At 40.0% G+C, this 22142-nt stretch overlaps 2 protein-coding genes across 2 annotated transcripts in view; one reads left to right on the forward strand and one right to left on the reverse strand.

Annotated features, from left to right (window-relative positions):
• The window catches only part of LOC126375000 (senecionine N-oxygenase-like), a 28437-nt gene extending 22959 nt beyond the window's left edge, over positions 1-5478 (reverse strand). Inside the window, exon 1 of the mRNA XM_050021825.1 lies at positions 5283-5478. Coding sequence (XP_049877782.1) covers positions 5283-5369 — 87 coding nt within the window. The 5' untranslated portion in view covers positions 5370-5478. The remainder of the gene's footprint in view (positions 1-5282) is intronic.
• A 3534-nt stretch (positions 5479-9012) lies between these two features.
• LOC126374960 (helicase SKI2W) lies at positions 9013-22095 on the forward strand. The gene is made up of 21 exons (XM_050021757.1): positions 9013-9139; positions 9217-9390; positions 9768-10026; positions 10316-10492; positions 10880-11178; positions 11533-11645; positions 12364-12595; positions 13148-13331; positions 13929-14072; positions 14384-14501; positions 14778-14904; positions 15164-15268; positions 15568-15724; positions 16262-16406; positions 16720-17042; positions 17496-17624; positions 17803-17935; positions 18686-18860; positions 19360-19803; positions 20207-20359; positions 21235-22095. The coding sequence occupies exons 1-21, from the start codon at positions 9101-9103 to the stop codon at positions 21379-21381; spliced, it is 3777 nt and encodes a 1258-aa protein (XP_049877714.1). The 5' UTR covers positions 9013-9100; the 3' UTR covers positions 21382-22095.
• Positions 22096-22142: the final 47 nt, after the last annotated feature.

Here is a 22142-nt window from a genome sequence, read left to right on the forward strand (position 1 = left end):
TATAATGATGCCAAGAAAATAATACGAACCTTACTGGAGGAAGGACTTAAGGTTGAAGCCCCGCCGTCTGAGAATACCGATTTTGAGTTAAGTTCGAGGAAGACCTTAAGGTCGCTTCAACTGACAACCAACGGTCTCCGTGGTCCAGTGGTTGAGCGTTGGGCTCACGATCCGGAGGCCCCGGGTTCGAATCCCGGTGGGGACATAAGTATCACAAAAAATCACTTTGTGATCACTAGTTTGGTAAGGACATTACAGGCTGATCACCTGATTGTCCAAAAGTAAGATGATCCGTGCTTCGGAAGGCACGTTAAACCGTTGGTCCCGGTTACTACTTACTAATGTAAGTACGTAGTCGTTACATGAGTCACGTTAGGAGCCTTTGGCGGCTCAATAATAACCGTGACACTAGGGTTGATGTGGCTGGTATTCCACCTCACAACCCACACGATAAGAAGAAGAAGAGAAGAAATGACAACTGACATTAGTCGAGGAAGTTTCGAGTGAATATCTTAGAATACGGGTGTTACTCATCAAGCGATTGTGACCCCAGACAAAACAAATAAATAAAACTTCTTTTATATTTACAATACCACTGTACTCCGAGATATTCCAAACCAGTTTCGTCATTGTAATTAAATATTCCACTGGCACCAAAACCAGTCTGCGGCCGATGCAAGTGCATAATACCTCATAAATCATTTAACGCGAAACCCCATTAAGAAGAGAACTATGCGTTCAGCTATACACTTTAAATACTAACAATTTGTTTAGAATTCTTGTTGTTTGATGGAGAAAGTTCTTTGGAATAATATCTGCATCCTTTAATCATCAGCTTCAACCACAACCCAGCAACCTCCTAGTGTCCTGCTGTGTCAGTCTTGAACCTAACCAAAATAATGTTAAAAATACATACAATATTCATAAGATCACGCCTATTTCCCGTTGGGGTAGGCAGAGAGCACGGAATTCCACTTACTACGATCCTGAGACACCACTTTCGCTCCTTCCACTCTCATCATGCATGGTCGCCGGTCCTGATCTTTCTTTAAAACATCCAGGATTAAGATCCAGGATCATACCGCGATCAGTCGTGGTATCAATCAATCAATCAATAATACTTTATTGCACAACGACATAAACATACGAATAAAAACATAAGCACAATAGGCGGCCTTATTGCTAAATAGCAATTGTGAAAGTGAAAGAAATTAATGCATTGGAGCACGGGCGGATGGTATGTTAAAAATATTAATTGTTTAAACCACCTTACATTTACATACTTACATTGTTTGGACTGGAATTTTACACCCTATAATCGTCAGCTTATGTGTCCTACTTTGCCAATCATGAACTAACCCGATGTTAAAAATATTAATTGTGTAAGCCGCTAAAACATTGACCGCGTTTTGACCTTCTATGAAGTCTCACGTAACATTATTTAGTAGTGTTTCCACAAGGAAAACTCAAATTCTCGGCCTCGATTACGAGTCGCCGAGTCATCCATCCCGAATGCCGTTATGGTAACATGATGGCAATTATGCCGTCCATCCTCGTCCGGATTGCAGTCAAGGACTACGGGTCGTCATGCTGGACAGTTTCCCATAAACGCATTATACACTGCAGGCCACAATTATTTACGTCCGTGACACAACTGCCCGGCGGTGCTTCGGAAACCATGTCCATTGAACGCACGCTTGGCCGTTAATTGTAACTCTAAAATTATGTAGCGAAATAATCGATTGTAATATGATATGTAGCAAAAAAAAAATGAAAAATTGTTACACAACATTGGATATTATAACTAGGACACACAAATGTTACAGAAGGACTAGGAGACCTAGTCTCTCGGGAAGCAGTGTTCGGCAATTACATCTTTTATATCGTCAGTTGAGGCAAACCATTGTACTGATTTTTTTTGACAATAAACTGTGGTAAAATAAAAACAAATAGACATGCATTTTGTATGTTAATTGTGTGTGTGTGTGTGTGTGTGTGTGTGTGTGTGTGTGTGTGTGTGTGCGTGTGCGTGTGCGTGTGTGTGTGTGGACAATGCATAGATCTAATTAATGTGTTCAACGCAAACAAATTTACGCTACTGTAAATATTGCCTGTCTCCTATTGACCCGCTTGTTCTTGTAGATAATTGCTAATCTTGAACCTAACCGATTTTATATATTGTACGGTCTACTAAGCATTATACGTCGTGTCGCATTGCTGGGCACAGGCAACCGTAGGGGTTATGGAGCACATTCCGCCACGCTGCTCCTAAAGTGCAGTCCAGTATTATACAGTGCGTTTTTACGTGGCTTATTGCAGGCACACCCCGAACACTTCATACGAAACACCTCGTTTTACACAGACACTACTTTTTGACGTTATCTTACACGCGCATCTGTGTGTGTGTGTGACGTCAGACGTGTGACGCCCATAGGATTGAAGACTAAAGTGACCCAGGGGGGTGAGGTAAACTTAGCTCAGTCGTTGGTGGGGAGCAGTGAGTTGCCGTTCTATAAGTACATAGTATTTCCTTATTCTATGTTGTAAGTCACCCTCCGATGGCTTTAATGGCATCTTAGGATTTTGTTTCAAAAGCGGATGCAAGTTGTTTGACAGATCGCTTGTCGCTTTGCCCACCCTATTAGGGATAACGAGCGCGAGTACTGTAATAAAATGTAAATAGGTACATATGTATTAAAAATGCGGGAAGCCGCTGGATGCGGGCAGCGCAGGACCGATCGTCGTGGAGATCCTTGGGGGAGGCCTATGCCCAACAGTGGGCGTCGTACGGCTGACGATGATGGTATTAAAAATGAAAGCTCGCAGACGTATCGTACAACAATGTAACCGCGAACTGAGACTTTATCCTACAAATATGGAGAGACATTATGCAGTGAAGCCGGTTGCGAAACGCTTCCCGTCTCGACTCGGACTTGGTTGTTGGTATTTACAACATATTTACTACAACAAGTACGAGCAAGTACGTATGAAATGTCACACACTCTCTTTGACACAATTTCCAATAAAGAAGGGTATATGATAGGCCACACAAGTGATTCGAAACGAGTTTAAAGAATCGAAAAGAATGGAGCTAAACGGAAGATTCAGAAGAATTGTTTTTTTTTTAAATCAAATCACAATGTGCACAGACATCTATCTTCTCCGGCCATAGGCTAGATTTCAACTAGTCAAGAATGTGGGTTTTTTCCTCACGATGTTTTCCTTCGCTGAGCACGTGATAATCATTTATGATCCAATCATGAATTCTAAAACAAATTCGTCAATCATTGGTTTAGGGCCGTGCTGGATTCGAACCTACGACCTCAAAGTGAGAGGCAAGCTTTCTACCAACTGGGCTACCACGCTCAAACATTTCACATCAAAAACGAACTTGTAAGATATCCTCCAGCCATTCCTGCTTATTGAAAAAGAAGAATCTACAAAACAAATAATTTAACTAACTGATTTTATAAATAAATTGCTTACAATTAATATTACTCTATATATTATATTCTCTATTAATACCTACTAGTTTATCCAGTTCCTATAATTTACTACTTAAGAAATTATTGCGCGTGTTTAACGCGACCGTGTCGTCATTATAATAATACTTAATTATAAAGGAAATTATATGCTCGTGATTGTTTATACGGAAACCATCTTTCCCGGAACGGTGCAGTGAGAGCCGGATGTGCTTGGAGGTATAATACCTACAATTTTTTTTAATTTTTTTTTGTGGGTTGCGAGAAAACCCGACTTCCCCGGGTTACAGTTTCACATGTACGTAGATGTAACCCTAAAAACCACATGCAAGTCCATTGAGAAGTTTTTGAGTCTAGCCCAAACTTTAGTTTAGGTAGCCCTAATTCAAAGATAGATTAGAAACCATAGGTACCTAAGGGTTTTTACCATTTCGACACGGAACCCTAATAAGTGTGTCCACTGCAGGTTTTTATTTTGTAGATAATCTGCATTTTCTTTTTTCAAGAAAACTACAGGTTAAAAATGTTACACAGTGAATTCTGATTGAAACATTAGCATTTGGTTTAAATAATTTTCTTTAAAATAATAAATAAATTTACAAAAACAACAAACACAAAACAAACAACCAAACTTTTTGTAACAAACTGTACAAAAAGCCACTGATTAAAATTAACTACCTACGTAGTAAGCAAATAAAGAAGTCAATCGCCTAACAAGGAAAAACCCTTAATGATATCTAAATTAAAATTACGAGTTTTTAACATACTTATCAAGCAGATACGTTAAGTTTTTAAAGGTTTACCTACGACATATTCCTGTTCTTTTTTTCGTTACGAAACCAACTGAAATGACTCATAAACTTTAACGAATTTGGCGGCAAAAACTTTAGAGAAACTTTGTACCTACCATAATAACAAATAACATTTTTTTTTTTGACGTGACTTATTGTAGATTTGCCGCAGATGGCATTAACTACTTGGCCGGACAAATGGGGAGCGCTGAAGGCTCTCACCCGGTACAACGTTTAAGACAACAGGCCTGAGGGTGCCCAGTTGGGCGCGAACCTCGGCTCAGGGCGTCGTCTGAGAGGAAAAATATTTGAAAGAATTAATCGACCCTAGTGGGTCGATAGCGATAAGCGCTGAATGAGGGAAATCGTCGACCACGCCGGCGGGGTCGGTATCGGGGTCCTGAAGTGTTTGGTGTCGCGAGCTGATTGGCTGCCTCTATGGCTAGAGTAATCGGGTCGTCGGGATCGTATATTACGTCCTTCGGACGCCGATACTTTTCAGTACCGTCCCTAAGCGGGATGTAATCGGAAGCCGCAACTACCAGGGGATTCGGGTGGTGCGGAGCAGAATCGAAAAAACGTTTGGAAGCTAATTTGAGCCATTGGGCAATGGTTGGCAGACCTAGGTCAATGTGCAGATTTTCATTGCGAAGGAACCACGGAGCTCCCGTGGCTTTCCGCATGAAACGATTTTGTATTACCTGTAGACGGTGGATTTGAGAGGGACTCGCATGAGCGAAAACTACCCCTGCATGTAGACGGTGGATTTGAGAGGGACTCGCATGAGCGAAAACTACCCCAAAACAAATAACAAAAGACGCGGTAAAAAAACTATAAGTAAATAAAACTTTATACTTTACTGCTGATAGAAAAAATACTGCAGAATTTAAAAAAGGAACCTATGTTTACTTGTTTAATTTCTTTTTAAGTAAATTTATTTAGCTTTGGCTAAAACCAATGTTTACTAATATTAAAAAAAAACTTTTTTTATAAAACAAAATAAACCTACCACATTCAGTCCATCGGTGACTCCGAGAATTAAATTAACTAACAACATAGCACAGGACCACAAATAAGCCATCTTATCGCAGAACATTCACACTTAACATTAGAGAAACACGGTTTATTTCACTGGCGAGTAATTATTTGACGCGACTTGTTTAGTGGTGGTCTCTCGGCCGTACGCCACTCGAATGGTCTGGTCTGACCGAGTGCGGCTCAGCAGAGCCAGGAGTGGGACCAGTGGCCTTGACCGTCAAGGCTCACTGAGTCACATACCTGTCTTCGCCATTGTTAATCAGCCATCGCAAAAAATCCTATTAATTCTTCGTATATGGTGCTGAATTTCCGTCCAATTATTCTTAATAATTTATTTAGTCGGGATAAAAACGTAATTGATAAAACATGGTCGTATCTAATTATGGTAATATAAAAATGGAATTAATCGATTTCTCAGAAGGGTCCATAATAATTCATATCAAGTAAGTAAGAAGAAATAAAAAACTGGGAAATCCAATGTTACAGGTCGTAGTTGCAGCTTTTAATGTAGAGTTAGTAAGCAGTAGGTATATCTCTTAGAAATACAAAAAAAGAAAATATGTGTTATTGTACTTTTTTCCTAAATATCAATCAGCCTATATCATTCAATTGCTGAGCATATGCCTTTTCAATTAAGTAAGTAACATCCTTTCCGGTCCTGCGCCAATCTCATCCACAACTTTCCCGCCGTTGCAACAATAATGTCATCTGACCACTTCGGGTTGCAGGTTTGCCCACTGGCCTTTTCCTTTTCTGACCTTTGACCTAAATATTATGAAATATTTAATTTTGGTTAAGTTTACATAAACTCACGCCCATGATTCCCGAAGGGATGGGCAGAGCCACAAACAATCAGAAGACTATTGCAGCCACTTGGTTGGTCTTGGTTGTCTTGGTTGGTTGATCTTTTTTTGGATAAGTTTAGTTTTTATGATGGCCTCTGTAGTCTAGTGGTTAGAGCGTTGGGCTCCCGATCTGGATATCCAGGTTCGATTGCCGATGGGGACATTGTCAAAACCACTTTGTGAGACTGTCCTTTGTCTGGTTAGGACATTGCAAACTTGAATCACATGATTGTCCTAAAAGTAAGTTGATTCCGTGCTTCGGAGGGTACATTAACCTCGTAAAGCCGAAGTTTCCAGACAGAATAGTAAAACAATGCAGTTTGGATTTTAAAAGGACTGTCGGCGTTACGACTTTAAGCCGTTCGTTGGTCCAGACTAAGTATTAGCTGTAAAAATACACCTTCACCCGCAGTGGAGTTGATTGAGGGGAGACCAGTGTCCACCAGTGGGACACATACGTATTATAGGCTGTTTATTAAATAATAATGTATTAATAGTCCTCCGTGCTTCGGAAGGCACGTTAAGCCGTTGGTCCCGGCTGCATTAGCAGTCGTTAATATCCATCAATCCGCACTGGGCCCGCGTGATGGTTTAAGGCCCGATCTCCCTATCCATCCACAGGGAAGGCCCGTGCCCCAGCAGTGGGGACGTTAAAGGGCTGGTGATGATTTGTTTTGTATGTTGTGTGCAATAAAGTATATTTGATTTGATTTGATTTTGTATTGATGATGATGTATTAATAGTCTTTTGAATGTTTTTTCCTGTCACTGGCTACCCTAATGAGAAATAGTTGCTGGGGTTGATCATTCATCTCACAACCCACAGGAGAGAAGGTAATGTTCCTCCCACTGCTACTACATAGGCGGTACACAAAAATTAAACCCTTTTATCATAAACTGAATATGATATATCGCACATCTAGTTCTTAAAAGTCATAAATGTCAAAAAATCTGATATTGAGTTAACTTAGTAATTAACGTAGATATGGCAAAACAAAAATCGTTAAAGCGCTCTACTGTAAAATTAAAAAAAATACATTTATGACTTTAAAGAACTAGATGTGCGATATATTTTTTAATCTTTTTTTTTTTGATCCGGGCTACATTTCATATTGGTAGTGAGTGACTAAAATCGCAATAAATCTTTAACGACTTACCTTTGATTACCTTATAATAAATTCAGCTGAATTAGTTATTTTTAACAACAGATGATAACTAATTGCAACATCAAAAATGTAAATCAATGAAAACGTGACGTGCTTTACCATTTACTATTTTATTATCAGTACCAGCTTTGTTCTACAGCACACGTGTTTCGTTAAACAGCTACATTATTTATTATCCAATTATTTTTAAAAAATAACTATGTAATTAATATACTTATATAAGCATGAAAGCTCGGTGAGGCGTGGGTACTTAGTTCATCTTGCGATGGATGTACCTTTGACGGGAATTGGGATGTACTCGTGAGCTTATGTTATGAATAAAATTAACATTTAATTTATCCTGATTTATGTCAGAATAAACCAATAATCGACAACTCGCAGTGGAGCAGAATGGTGGAGTATGTACCATACCATACCCCCTCCGGTTGGTTGAGGTGAGGCCTATGCCCAGCAATGGGACGTAAATACACTGTTTATGTATGTCATGTTGGAGATACAGCTACCGTACATCGGGGATGAACTATGTACACCCACGCTGCCCATGACTTTTGTTAGACCAACGTGATAGGTATGTAGCCAATAGTAGTTGCGCGCTCGGCGGAGCGGTTGACACAATCATCGCAGGATCATCGGTGTTTACACTGGAAGAATATAATTAGTGTGAACTTTCCTGTGTTACGATTACTCTGTAACTTCAATAAAATATATAATATAGGTTCCTACTAAACAAATAAATAAACACATTAAGTAATCACGACCATGGTTTACAATAAGCCTAAGATAATACAAATTACAACCAGGATGGCAGTTGCAGGCTATCATTATGATGAACCTAAATTTCTTTAATGGGTGTAAATTGGGTGTAAAGTATGTAGCCCTTTTATCACTGCTTTTATCATATTTATTCAGCCTACTGTTATAAATTAAAACTTATTTTGATAAATCATAAGTAACTTGATAAATGCTGTTACTAATGTCAGTTTAAGGGTATTTTATCGTTCAAACATTGAGTGATCTTTAATAAATGATTTTGTTTAAATATCGTGTATCTGTAATAAATATAAAATTGTGACTAATTAAAAATTATGTTCTTTAATAAGTTTATCAATTTAAAATACATTTTTGAATAATATGCAACGATTTGAAATAATAAACACCAAAACAGCTGCTGTTGACAACCACTAGAGCGTATACGAAAAAGAACCCAAAATTTGTAAATAGATAGACGTGCAAAAAAAAAAAAAAAAAAAAAAAAAAAAAAAAAAAAAAAAAAAAAAAAAAAAAAAAAAAAAAAAAGGCTTTTTGGCGGGAGGCGGGAACGGGACAGTTGCTTTCTTCATTGAATAATCTAAATAATTAATACGAAGTGGTGTTTTGTGGTTAATGATCGCATTAAGTTAGTCGGAAGACATTCGCGAGTGTTATTATATTGGAGTATTCAATAAACAAAGTGTATCTGCCTATTTTCGCTTCGTGTCAGGAAGCCGCTTCATAACTCAAAAGTTTATGCGGACTTTTGAGTTAATTCGTTTGGGGTTCGGAGTAGGAGTCTACTCCGAGGGTGGGGGCTTAGGTTTCATCATCATCACCTTTCATCATTTCATTAATCATCAAGAAAAAAAATACGTCAGACATGGCTGTATGGGCATAGTTCCCTTTGCCTTACCCTTCGGGGAAAACCAAAACAAAAAAAAAAAAAAACGTGCAAAAAAATAACCTCAGCACTTCTGTTGTTTGTTTAATATTAAAAATATTTCTTTATTAATAAACTAATTTATAATGTCTGTAGACGCTGAGGACGAGTTTTCAGACTTCAAGGTGTGTTAAACTAATACACAGTGAATAAAAAATTTAGTTGTAATGACATTAGAAGTGATCTTTTCAATATGTTTCAGTTACCACCGATTTTGGACGATTTGAACGAGCGTGTGAAAGAATATCTGCTGAAGCCGGAGAGGCTGTCTATCCACCAATGGGAGCGGTCACAGACGCACTGGCATCGCCAGACCGATGTGGATTCTTTGTTCAAAATAGATGACGATGACATTGGGCCTGATACTACTCTTGAGGTACTAACTTACATTTTTGCTTTATATCCTTTTAAGGACCTGGCGGAAGGCAAGAGGGAAACCACTGCCCTAAAACGTAGCATGGAGAATGCTACACCGACAAGAGCGTGACTAGTGTATTAGTGATGATGATTCGACTGGATTTTCCTTCATGGGTTAGAAGGTCAGATAGATAATCACTTCTGCAAAAAACCGAAAAAAAATAACATAGGTGTTTGTGTTATAATATGTTGGTGCTTAGAATACAAATACTGTATTGTGCTCAATACATTTATTGGTGATTCCCCTTTAGTAGAATTATCTCAATTCTCATGCAGCTTGATAATGCAGTGACTGGAAGTGTTATCTAGTAATTTTACTAAATTATTCAATCACAGGTGGTAAGAGATCCAATAACTGGCCAGATAATTGGTTTAGAAGAGATTAGCATTCCAGTAGAAGATGACGAAGACAGTCTCTCAATGTCCCGGGCCCCGCTGCCACCAGGTCTCGCCACTAGGGGCTCCACTACACAGAACCCGTTCCTCCCAGCGGGCTTCGAAGAAGAACTCCTGAAGACCTTGGAAGAAGCTGCACAGCATAAGGAGATCAATATCAACCTTGATGCTGATGAGCCTGGGAAGTTTTTGGGAGAAGGTACTTTGTTTACCATTATTCTTCAATTGATGTTCAATTTTGAAACTCTCATTTTATAATTTATCACACAGAACTCTGAAGGGAAAAATAAACTGAGCATGGTTATCTAAAAATTTGAACACCGTTTATGGTAAGTATTTTACCCTAATCTCATTAGAGAAATGCAGATGCCAAAAAGAAACCACAAGCAAAACCATTTGTATCCAAACACATAGGGCAAGGTATTTTTATACTGTATACAGATGATTGATGGTGATTCTATGTAATGACATTAATCCTTATATTCTAGATCTACTAGTAATCCCCCCGGGCTGCAAGGAAGGAGCGATATTCGCGTCTGACGGTATGACAGTCCTCAACCACCCCAATAAGGAGGAGGTTCCTAGCTCCGACAGCAAAGAGGATGTGGACATCCAGATCAAGATCAACTTGGAGGAAGTTGTTGATAGCAATGCTCATTTAGTAGGCAAGTGTTGGAATTAAGTTTACAGTAGATGTAACCATCAAAATTGCATTGGATATGTTGCTGAACATAGTTATACTTTTGTAGTAAAATTTTTATTGTTGACAACTTAAGACTGAATGTTATGACATTTTATGTATTTTTATATTTTTTTATATTAGGCTTTTTTGGTGAATCTTTATATAAGCAAAACGTTATTTAAATTATAATTTTAGATCATAACTCATAATAATAACTCTTAGTAGTTTTGTCTTTAAAACTAGACAAGCAAGAGAAGTGTGTCAGAATTTAAGCAAATGGTTTACCATAGTCTGCTTACACCGGTGTGAAATAGGCGTGAGTTCATGTATGTATGTACTAGATAAATATTGATTAACTCTTTAACTACAGGCCTTTGGAAAGACGACGACGAACAGCAGTTGAAACCAAGGCAGCTTCCTAAAAAGCCACAAGAAGTAGACTCGGATTCAAAAGACGACAACTTCCTCGAAGGCACCATCATTCAGCCCCCAGTGGAACTACCAGAGATTCCTATCCTGAACATCTCGGGGTCTGCAGTGAGGGCCGGAGCCATGTCCACGGAATGGGCTGAGATGATAGATGTGTCACAACCCGTGCCCGAGTTCAAAGAGAAGATTAAAGACATGGCACATTCGTATCCATTTGAGTTGGATAATTTCCAAAAACAGGTCTATTTTGTTTGTTTCTGACCAATGGGGTTAAAAAGGCCACATCGAAGCAATTCATCTCATAAAGCATTATTGTATTTTGACATTTGTGCACTTACTTTTATATGCGCAAATGTCTAATTGCCATATTGCTTTTTAGATGAATTGTGACCTTTTTTACCCCCCTAAGATAAACTTGTCATTTTTAACCACTACTTCCACTAACATATTTTACTAGTCGCAATTCAGTATAGATCTCTATTGAGATATGGGTGAAGGAAAATTTTTCATGGACCTAATATATTTTGGAAGAACATATGCCCAACATTTCTTTAGATTTGTTCTTAATTTTTATTATACGTTTCGTATTCTCAGGCGATATTGAAACTAGAAGAAGGACATCACGTGTTCGTTGCGGCTCACACCTCTGCCGGTAAAACAGTTGTGGCTGAATACGCTATTGCAATGTCCAGAAGAAACTGTACCAGGCGAGTTCACACTATTTCAACTACTTAAATAATATAAATATTATAATTCATCATCATTACTTTACGAGCCACACTCTTTACGGTGTAGCATTCTCCATGCTACTTTTTAGGGAAAAATAGGGCAGTGGTTTCCGCCCCGCAATACTCTGTCTGATGCCAGTGGGATGGCGCCCAGAGAAGTCTATTTCAAAGCCGTACTAGGACTCCTGTTCTCCGCCTCTGAATATTACTGACAGTTACTGCTGCCCTCTGTCAGGTCCCAGGTTACAGTCCCTGTGACTTGCCCCTTCCGTCCTGCATTGCTGTACCGATGGCTCCCGTCTCCGTTTCTGCAACCATTGAGGTCTTCGCCCTTATCCTTGGGCAAAGGTTCTACGTTATACGTGTAGTAAGAGGCGCCAACCCCCGCGGCAAGGACGCGCCGAACAGGAACTACTACTACTACTGTCATAACTACATGTCGTATATTTGCAATGAATTCAAATGTTCTTTTGTTTTTCATAATAAGGGGGTCTTCAAGGCACATAATTCAGTACCATACATGCCCAGAGAAAAACGTAAAGGCTATCAATTTTCCATGACACTTTTAATCCTTTTTACCCTGTTACGACTTGAACAATATCTTGATTTCTTACGTTCTCAAAAGTGCGTCGGCCAGATCTTTGAAGCTTATCTGCACTCCAAACACAAAATTTTACAAATATCCTCTTAATTCCAGAGCAATATACACGTCCCCAATCAAAGCACTCTCCAACCAGAAGTACAATGACTTCAACAAGATGTTCGGCGAGGTGGGCCTGTTGACCGGTGACCTGCAGATCAACGCCACCGCCTCTTGTCTCGTCATGACCACCGAGATACTGCGGTCCATGCTGTACTGCGGCTCGGATGTCACTAGGGACCTGGAGTTTGTCATCTTCGACGAAGTGCATTATATTAACAATGCTGAGGTACTGAGAAGTGTGAAGAACTATTTTTTAAATAAGTTCTCGTTTGACCCCAATATAGAATAAGGAATAATGTTACGTATAGAACGGCAACTCTCGGCTCCCCACCAAAGGTTGAGCTAGGTTTACCTCAACCCCTCGGTGTTACTTTTGTCGTCAATCATATGGGCGCATACAGATGCGTGAGTACGGTCACGTCAATGTGTAGTGTCTGTGTAAAACGAGGTTTTTTATATGAAGTGTCAGGGGTGTGACCCCAATCTACTATTAGTAAGTTTAGTGATGATGTAGCCTAAAATGGAGAACGCTTACCTACTGCACATCGGAATCACTCTAGCTTCTTAGGGTCAGGACGGAAAGCGTTACATAGACATAGCCACGTATCACCTGGCTTAGGATGATCGGGTGATCATTCTGCAATGTCCTAATGAAACTAGGGATCACAACACAACATGATTTTTGTGATATGATATGTTCGAATTCGGAAGACCACTAGACTATGAAAGCCGTTAGCAATGAGACTATAAATAGTTTATCAAAATTAACTCTCCCCAGCGAGGCTACGTATGGGAGGAGGTGCTGATCCTGCTGCCAGCTCACGTGAGCATCGTCATGTTGAGCGCCACGGTGCCCAACACGCTCCAGTTCGCGGACTGGGTCGGCCGCACCAAGAAGCGGAAGGTCTACGTCGTCTCCACCCCCAAAAGACCCGTGCCACTCTGTCATTATCTTTATACTGGTAAGGTGCAGATTGTTACAGGGACAATCTCATTTTTTCCTAATAATAATTATGTGAAAGGGTTGGTTTGACTATATGCCCAAACGTCACCACCAATCCACAGTGGATCTGCGTGGTTGAGAATCCTCCGTACGCCCTCTGGTTGACTGAGGGTAGGCGTGCATCTAACACTAACAGGGGGGGTTAAAAAGGCCACATCGAAGCAATTCATCTAAAAAAAGCAATATAGGAATTTGACATTTGCGCATATAGGGGTAAGTGCGCAATTAATACAAATGGCAAATACCAATATTGCTTTTTTAGATGAATTGCTTCCATGTAGCTTTTTTAGGCCCCAGTGCAGTATGAGGTATATGGGGTCTTTATTTATGTTCTATCGTCATTGTGTTAGTGTGCAGTTGGCTCGACCATTATAGACGGTGATACGGCTCACCACCTATCATGTTGGTCTAACGGAAAGCTCGGGAGGTGTAAGTACTTAGTTCCGTCTAACTAACCCAATTGGGATATAGTTCCCAATCCATTACATCCGTTCACGACTATTCGTGAGCTTATGTTATGTTATTCTATCGCCATTGATATTTCCTCAAATACCAGGTGCTGGCGGCAAGTCCAAGAACGAGCGGTTCCTAGTGGTGGACCAAGAGGGAAACTTCCAGCTGCGCGGGTACAACGAGGCTGTCGCCGCCAAGAAGGCTCGCGAGGACAAGAACGAACACAAGAAGAACTTTGGACCTAAAGGCAGGTTTTTCAGAGACTTTTATCCCTGAACGGTTTGCCAAGGCCTTTGTATTTTTTCACCTTCCAGGAAACAGATGTGTAAGTAAGTTGAGTATGTCTAGTGGCCATATTCTTCGAGCTTTTTTTTATTACAATCATCAGTCCACTAACCCAGATAGCTATTGGTTTGGTCCATTAAAACTATTGTCTCTTCGTTTTGAGTTCCAATGTCCTCTATTATGCCTGAAGCCAAGGTCTAATACACGTTGTACAAGTAAACCATTACGTAGCATAGGAGTATGGGACATGATATCTACGTTTTATGTCTACAGCTGGTGGCAAGCAGTACAACAACCCGAAGGCGGACCAGACGATGTGGGTGGCGTTCATAGACCACCTGCGGACGCACGACAAGCTGCCCGTCGTCGCGTTCACACTCTCACGGAACAGGTAACACCACATACTTAGGGTAACACTGGGGAATTAAAGCGACAAACGGGAAGTAAGTATCGCTTAAGAAATACCTAATATTTTTGACCCTCTTGAATTTCACATGCGATAGAAATATTTTGAGATCGAAGATCGAAGGCCATCTCCCGTTCTGTTTTCTTAGGCTTGGTCCATGAGTTTGAGCCGTTTCTTTGAGTAGTACACAGAAAATTCCAATTGAAATCCCCTTTTCTGTAATAATTTAATTAAATGATCAGTTTATTCAATTTCCTTCAGATGTGATCAAAATGCGGAGAACTTGATGTCAGTTGACCTCACTACAGCCAAAGAGAAGGGTCACATACGTTCCTTCTTCCAGAAATGTCTACAAAGGCTGAAAGAACCAGATAGAAAACTGCCACAGGTACTTTGTTCTGAACTTTTTTGCAATGGGTTTACTAGCCAATGGGTGAGAGCCGTTAGCGCTGCCCATATATCTGGCCAAGTAGTTTTGTCACGAGAAAGTATTCTATGTCCTTGTCCGGGTTACGATCTATCTATGGCTATGTACCAATATTCACCCAAGCGGTTTAGTCATGAAAACATCATCATCTCTTCATTTTTATTCCAGGCCTGAGGTATGTCGAGACAGTATCTAGTGACCGTTTTTCGAATATTTTCAGGTAGTAAGATTACAAAGAGTGCTGGAGAATGGTATCGGCGTCCACCACAGCGGTATCTTGCCGCTGCTGAAGGAAATCGTCGAGATGCTCTTCCAATCTGGCTTTGTAAGTGTATTTCATCTGGTTTTTTGCTGATTACTTTATAGGTCACTTTGTATGAAAAACCAAAAATTTGATCCAATCATGAAGTGAACGCCATTTGTGGTAAATCTGCAATAAGTCAAAATAAATTAATTAAGATTAGCATAATGGTTTCTTTCTAAAATTAATAAAACATACATACATGAACTTCCACCCGTTATCCCTAATAGGATGTGCAGACTTACAAATAATCAAAAGACAACTTGCATGGCTTTTGATGCGAAGTCCAAAAAAAGATTTAATAAAAAAAACTTAATGTACAGGTGAAAATCCTGTTCGCAACGGAAACTTTCGCGATGGGTGTGAACATGCCGGCTCGTACGGTGGTGTTCGATGAGACGACCAAGTACGACGGGATGCAGCGACGCACGCTTGCGCCCGCCGAGTACATACAGATGGCAGGGCGAGCTGGACGACGAGGTTACTTATTAAAAAAAATATATAAATACACAATGGTGTCCATTTGGATGCACACAAACTTAACAATAAGTGCAAGAAAGAGATAGAGCTTGTTTTTGTCGTCTCAAATTATTGTCCCCTATGGTTAACCCTACAAAACCCATTTGTCAGTTCAGCTGTGGTAGTACATATCGACAAACAACTTTAAGTACAAATACATAAAATACAAGTATGTGTTGCATGTTCGGTCTACTCTGACTCCATTAACTAAGATTCTAAGATTTTTTTTTTTTGTGAATTTACTTCTTTCTCTTAAAACAGTAACACTGAGATAGATCCTATCAAAATTTATGGCCACAAGAGAAGGGTGAAAAAGGCCACAAGCAATTCATCTAAAAAGCAATATTGCTATTTGATAATTGCGCATATAAAAGTGTAGAATGCCAAAAAACATCAAAAAGCAATATTACTTTTGCCTTATTAAACCCCAAGATCATGGATAAGCCCTAAAATCATATAATATGCCTGATGAAATTATTAAAACCGGGGTGTGGTCAGGTCTGGACGACACGGGCACGGTGATAATCCTGTGCAAGGACGGCGTGCCCGACCTGATGACGCTCAAGGGCATGATGCTTGGTATCCCGCAGAAACTCTCCTCGCAGTTCCGACTCACGTACGCCATGATACTCAGTCTATTACGGTAAGCTGCCTATTATATTTGTTGAAGGCGTCATTATTATAGGAATAGATCGATGACTGAAACGCATGCCCCGATCCGACGCTTCGACGGAGTCTAGGTAATGTGCGAATGCGCTATAGGTATAGCTAGCCAGCTGAATGAGTGAGAGCGAATGGCAGGCAGTTCGGCTGGTACTGGTGGCGTGCACGCATCTTAGGAACTGTCTTAACGCTGCTCTAAGTCATCGACACTCTTGTCATATTTAGTAGATATTTTATAACTTTATTTTATCGCTGTAAAACTTTCATGTCTCGTCTATGGTTTTACATTTTAGCGTTGCGACAGTATCGGTAGAAGGCATGATGCAGCGTTCCTTCAGAGAGTTCAACCAGATAATCCAAGCTGACAACTATAGGAAACAGTTACAACTAGCGGAGAAGGAATATTCAGAGAAATGCAGTACCCCTCTGGCGTCCCACCTCGCCCCTCTAGCGTCCTTCTACGACGCCGCAGCAGGCTATGTGGATGTGCTGAATGAAATAATGCCAATATTGCTGAGTCAACCGAAAGTCGCCAAGGAATTGGTCGCGGGCAAGATAATGATCGTCTCTGCTGGGCCTTTTATTAACCAGTTGAGCGTTTATTTGAACGGCAATGGTGAGTCATATTTATTATTCGGAAGAATTTAGATTAAGATTAATACAAGATTAAGTTTGGTGTAATGTTTACAGAGCTACGTCACCATGTCTGTTCAGTCTAACCATTTTTACGTGTATAAGTTAACACCATTTCATATTTACGGGATTAATTACTTCGGGGTCCCGGTGGTCTTAATATACAATTCAATTATATCTCCAGTATGAGTCCAATTACTTTGGACAGTAAAATCATCTAGCTGAGATCCAATCCAGTAAGTAATCTGAATATTTATATTTTATGTATCATATTATTTTAAAACAAGGGTGGATCTCTTTCCTCGCTGTCTTCTATAACAACTACGACAATTAATAACCCGTACAATTTAACTAGACACATCACGTCAAGGTTTTATACGAGACATGCGTAACCATAACTATGGTTTCGTTGATTAAAATTGTATGGTACTTACAGGGCCCCGTCAAACGCCGTACAAAGTACTGGTGCTGAACACGGCGGTTCAAGACACCACTCGATACAACTTCGATGTGGACGACAACTGGTTCAGAATGCTCAGCTTCTCTGCTCTCTATGACAGCATCGGTGAGTTTCTTTAAATCAGCTAAAACTATGTGCATTGGATTTTGCAGATTTTTGGAATTTCTATACAGAAGATCTACAAGGGTACCTCTGATGCCATCCTGAAGTATACTTGCATTTTAGGCTTACTTTTTCGAGTTTTAAACATAAACATACCTACATTTTTATACTGTCATTTCAGGCACCGAAGAAAGTACAATAGACCACACAATTTTGTGCATTGCGCCGAAGAATGTGGTAGCAGTGACCAAAATGACGCTCAAGATCGACCCCAACCTCATCATACAGGACTGGGAGAAGAGGCAAATGCCACGGTAAAACACATTTCTAACGTAAATTATTATTATTATTAATGACTTCGCATTTGCCCACTATTTCTTGGTAAACGACAAAGAGGCCTTGAAGTGGAACACCTGGTAAATTATGTAATCACTCTTGCATTTTGGACTGAATGGAGTGAAGATAGGTACTTCTTGATGTGATGTTAGCTTATCATCTACTTCAACATATGGAAGTGGGTGACGAGCGTCAGAGTTACTTGCTTTGTGTTGATTTCCATTACTCCATAGAACTGCTTTCACTAGATCGGCAAATCCGCATCAGACGAAGCTATGACAACTCATAGCAGTACGTAAATGCCGACGCTCCATACCGTCCGTTGCATGCACCAATTCTACTTAAATGAATTCTCAGTTAAATACCCGCACGTTTTCCATTGTGTCTCATTATGAGGATGCCATGTCTTTACGTCATCATCATCAACTCCCTAGCATTATCCCGTTTTTCACAGAAGAACTTAAAGATTTAACAGGTCCGGTTTTTCACAGAAGCGACTGCCTGTCTGTCCTTCCAACCTGCGAAGGGAAAACCAGCCCAATACTGGTTTTGTCACATACGTCCGAAAATGCATTTCTCGGCAATGTGGGTTTCCTCACGATGTTTTCCTTCACATCTGAGCACGTGATAATCATTTATGATCCAAACATGATTTCGATAACAAATTAAACACATGCCTTGTCTTTACGTAAACCCCTAACAAAGTAAAAAAAAACTTTATGTTCCAGATTCAAAGACGCGCCGGTCGGATCTAGCTGCGCGAGCACAGTACAGGAACTGTCGCGGTTGTCTCACGCGGTGCGCACCGGGGTCACCACATTGGAACGGATCAGTCTCACGCAGTACTTGTCTGTCAGCACGGGGGAAATACTGCAGACATTGGACAAGATGAACAAATTCCAGGTGAGGTAGAGAGCGAGATTAAATTCCAGGTGACGAAGGTTTAAGCGGGCATACTGTCATCAAATCACTATGTTTTAACCTCCTAAGGCCGAGACTTCCAGAGACAATAGTTAAACAGTGGGGGTTGGATTTTAAAAAGACATTCGGAAGCCCATGTCAAGAGTAGGTACTCTAAAACGGCGAGCATGTACGAAGATTTAATATGTAGAAATCGACTTAGCTTTTTTTTGTGCAAAAGTAATGTGATAGGGAATATAAGTGTGGGCGGTAATGTAATTTCCTAAAAAATGGACTATTTGGGCGATAGCCTATGTCCTTATGGGGTGTGTCTATTTCGGGAGCCTCGTAATGATATCAATAATTAAATAAATCAAGCATATGAAGAATATGCGCTTTGAAATTCACGGAAAGTATGGTACACAGTTTGCCTTAGCAGTCCGATTTTAAAATAAGGTTTTTTTGAACGAAAAATGTCTTATGCGATAACTTTTCATTCCAGAGTGAGCTAGAAACCTTGAAGAAATCGACCGATATAGCGAACTTCAAGTCTGAGTTTGCAATTGTATACGAAAGGAAGCAAGCGGAAAGAAAACGGGACAAATATAAACGCTTATTGTCTTATGAAAACCTAGCATTATACCCTGATTACCAACGGCGACTGATGGTTCTTAGAGAGTTGAATTACATAGACGAACACGATAGTGTGATTCTAAAGGGGAGAGTGGCTTGTGGAATGGGTACTAATGAACTAATAATATCGGAGTTAGTGTTCAGAAATGTGTTCACGGACAAGACGCCGGCAGAAATAGCCGCGTTGCTCAGTTGTTTCGTGTTCCAAGCGCGTACGCAGGTCGAGCCGCAACTGACCGAGCGACTCGAAGAGGCCGTCAAGACTATAGAGAAAATTGACGAGGAGTTAACCAGCATCGAGTACAAGTATATGGTACGTTCGTTTTACATTCTTTGTGCGTAGAAGTTTAAACGGGAAACACTAACTAATCGACAAAAAATGCCCCTTTGGTATGCTACAATGACAATGACTTAGCTCAATTAGGTGTCTCACTGAACAGTGCCAGATTCAATTCTTGATTGACAAAAATATATTTAAATAAAAAGGTTCTGGTACTGGATATTGGTTCCCAGAAGTAGGTTGTGTTTCGGTAGCTTTTATGTATCTCATGACTCTTATACGAATCTTGGAAATTACTTCTTGATTTGTTTTTGATATAATACCATAACATAAATTAGACAAAAGTACATCCATCGCAAGATGAACTAAGTTAACTACCCACAGCTCACCCAGCTTTCTGTTAGACTAATATAATATTATTTTATCTATCCACTAGGTGAACCAATTCGAGGGTCAACAAGAGCGCCTGAACTTCGGGCTGGTGCGCGTGGTATACGAGTGGGCGCTGGAGAAGCCCTTCGCGGAGATCATGGACCTCACAGACGTGCAGGAGGGCATCATCGTACGGTGCATCCAGCAGCTGCACGAGGTAACATATCTAGGCATATTTGCTTAACCTCCTAAGACCGAGATTAGAAGACACAATAGTTAAATAGGGTTTGGATTTTAAAAGCACATTCGATCTTACATTAAGGCTGGTCGCGGTTTGGATGCGTTTTTATACGAATTTGAATCGTACACCTGCGCTACGAAGACATTCCATGATGACCAACGCGCACCCAATGTGCTCTCTCTCTTATACAAGGAAAGTTAAGATTTTTTACGTTTTATAGGGTACTGGACGCTACAGAACCAATGTTATGTTTGAATGATGTGTTTACGTACCAATACGCACGAACTATATTATTTTACATAAACTCACGCCCATAATCTTTAATGGGGTGGGCAGAGCCACAAGTATTGAGAACATTACTTTTAGTTAGAGGTGAGAGCAGCGCAAGTCATTGACAATAGTGACCGGTCATTATACATAATAACCCGTCATTGACCCAAATAACCGGTCATTCTCCATAGTGACTAGTCAATGTCTGTAGCAACCGGTCATTATTTATAATAACCGATCATTCTGCATAATGACTGGACAATGGTCGTAGTGACCGGTCATTCTCCAAAATGTCTGGTCAATTTCCGATCCGCAGTGACCGGTCATTCTCCAAAATGACTGGTCAATTTCCGATCCGTAGTGACCGGTCATTCTCCGTAATGACTAGACAATGTTCGTAGTGACCGGTCATTCTCCAAAATGACTGGTCAATTTCCGATCCGTAGTGACCGGTCATTCTCCATAATTACTGGACAATTTCCGAAGTGACCGGTTATTCTCCATAATGACTGGTTAATTAATATCCGTCATTATCTATAATGGAAAGAAAGAAAGTTTTTCATAAAGGTTATTTATTTCAGTTACTGGTTGACGTAAAGGATGCAGCTGTAGCGATCGGCGACCCGAAACTCCAGGCGAAGATGATGGAAGCATCCACCGCCATCAAGCGAGACATAGTCTTTGCAGCTAGTCTCTACACCACACAGAAGGAAACCGTCGTCTCCTGATCAAGGGATACCATTCCGTAGAAAAGGGTCTAATGAAATAAGGAGGGTGAAATGGCCCAAAGTTCTAAAAGACCTCTATTGCTTCTCTAAAGGAATATGAATTGCAATGTCATTAACCGCCGACTTTAATTTAGATATTCTACAAAGCCAGAATGTCCACGAATTTTATGCACCACATTTTCCTATATTGATACCATTTCATTATTTTAATAATAGTAATACATAATCCACTACAGGGCAATGTTTTAGGCAGATAGAATCAGAGTACAAGATAAGAGAAGAGAATGAAGAAAAAGAGAAAGAAGAATTACAACAGGAACATTGCTGGGACCGGCACATCACAGATCGTGCCATCTCCTTATCTCGAGAAATTCCTTATTCATGGTGTTACGGACAGCCGAATCTGCATAAGCAACACATGGAATTGTATTTATTGCTTTGTACAGATCTCAGAATATCATGATAAGCATTTTTGTTAATGGAATGAATAATAAACAATAAATCTACTAAGGTAAAAATCGCTTGATTAGAATGACAGCTATCAGATTAGTATATACGTACGTTTCCCTGACGTTTTCTGATATTACCTACTGTCTCTTTCGCACTTTTTGTATCCTGCTGTCATTCTGATCAATCTATTTTTAACATGGTATTCTTTTTATTGTAAATTCCGAAGTTTTATTTCTGTCTCATATTTTTCCAACTTGTGATCGAGACCTGTGTTGTTCTATGTAGTAAGAGTCGTAAATAAAACGTGATGC

This window comes from Pectinophora gossypiella, chromosome 18, assembly GCF_024362695.1.
Source record: "Pectinophora gossypiella chromosome 18, ilPecGoss1.1, whole genome shotgun sequence".
NCBI classification, from domain to species: Eukaryota; Metazoa; Arthropoda; class Insecta; order Lepidoptera; family Gelechiidae; genus Pectinophora; species Pectinophora gossypiella.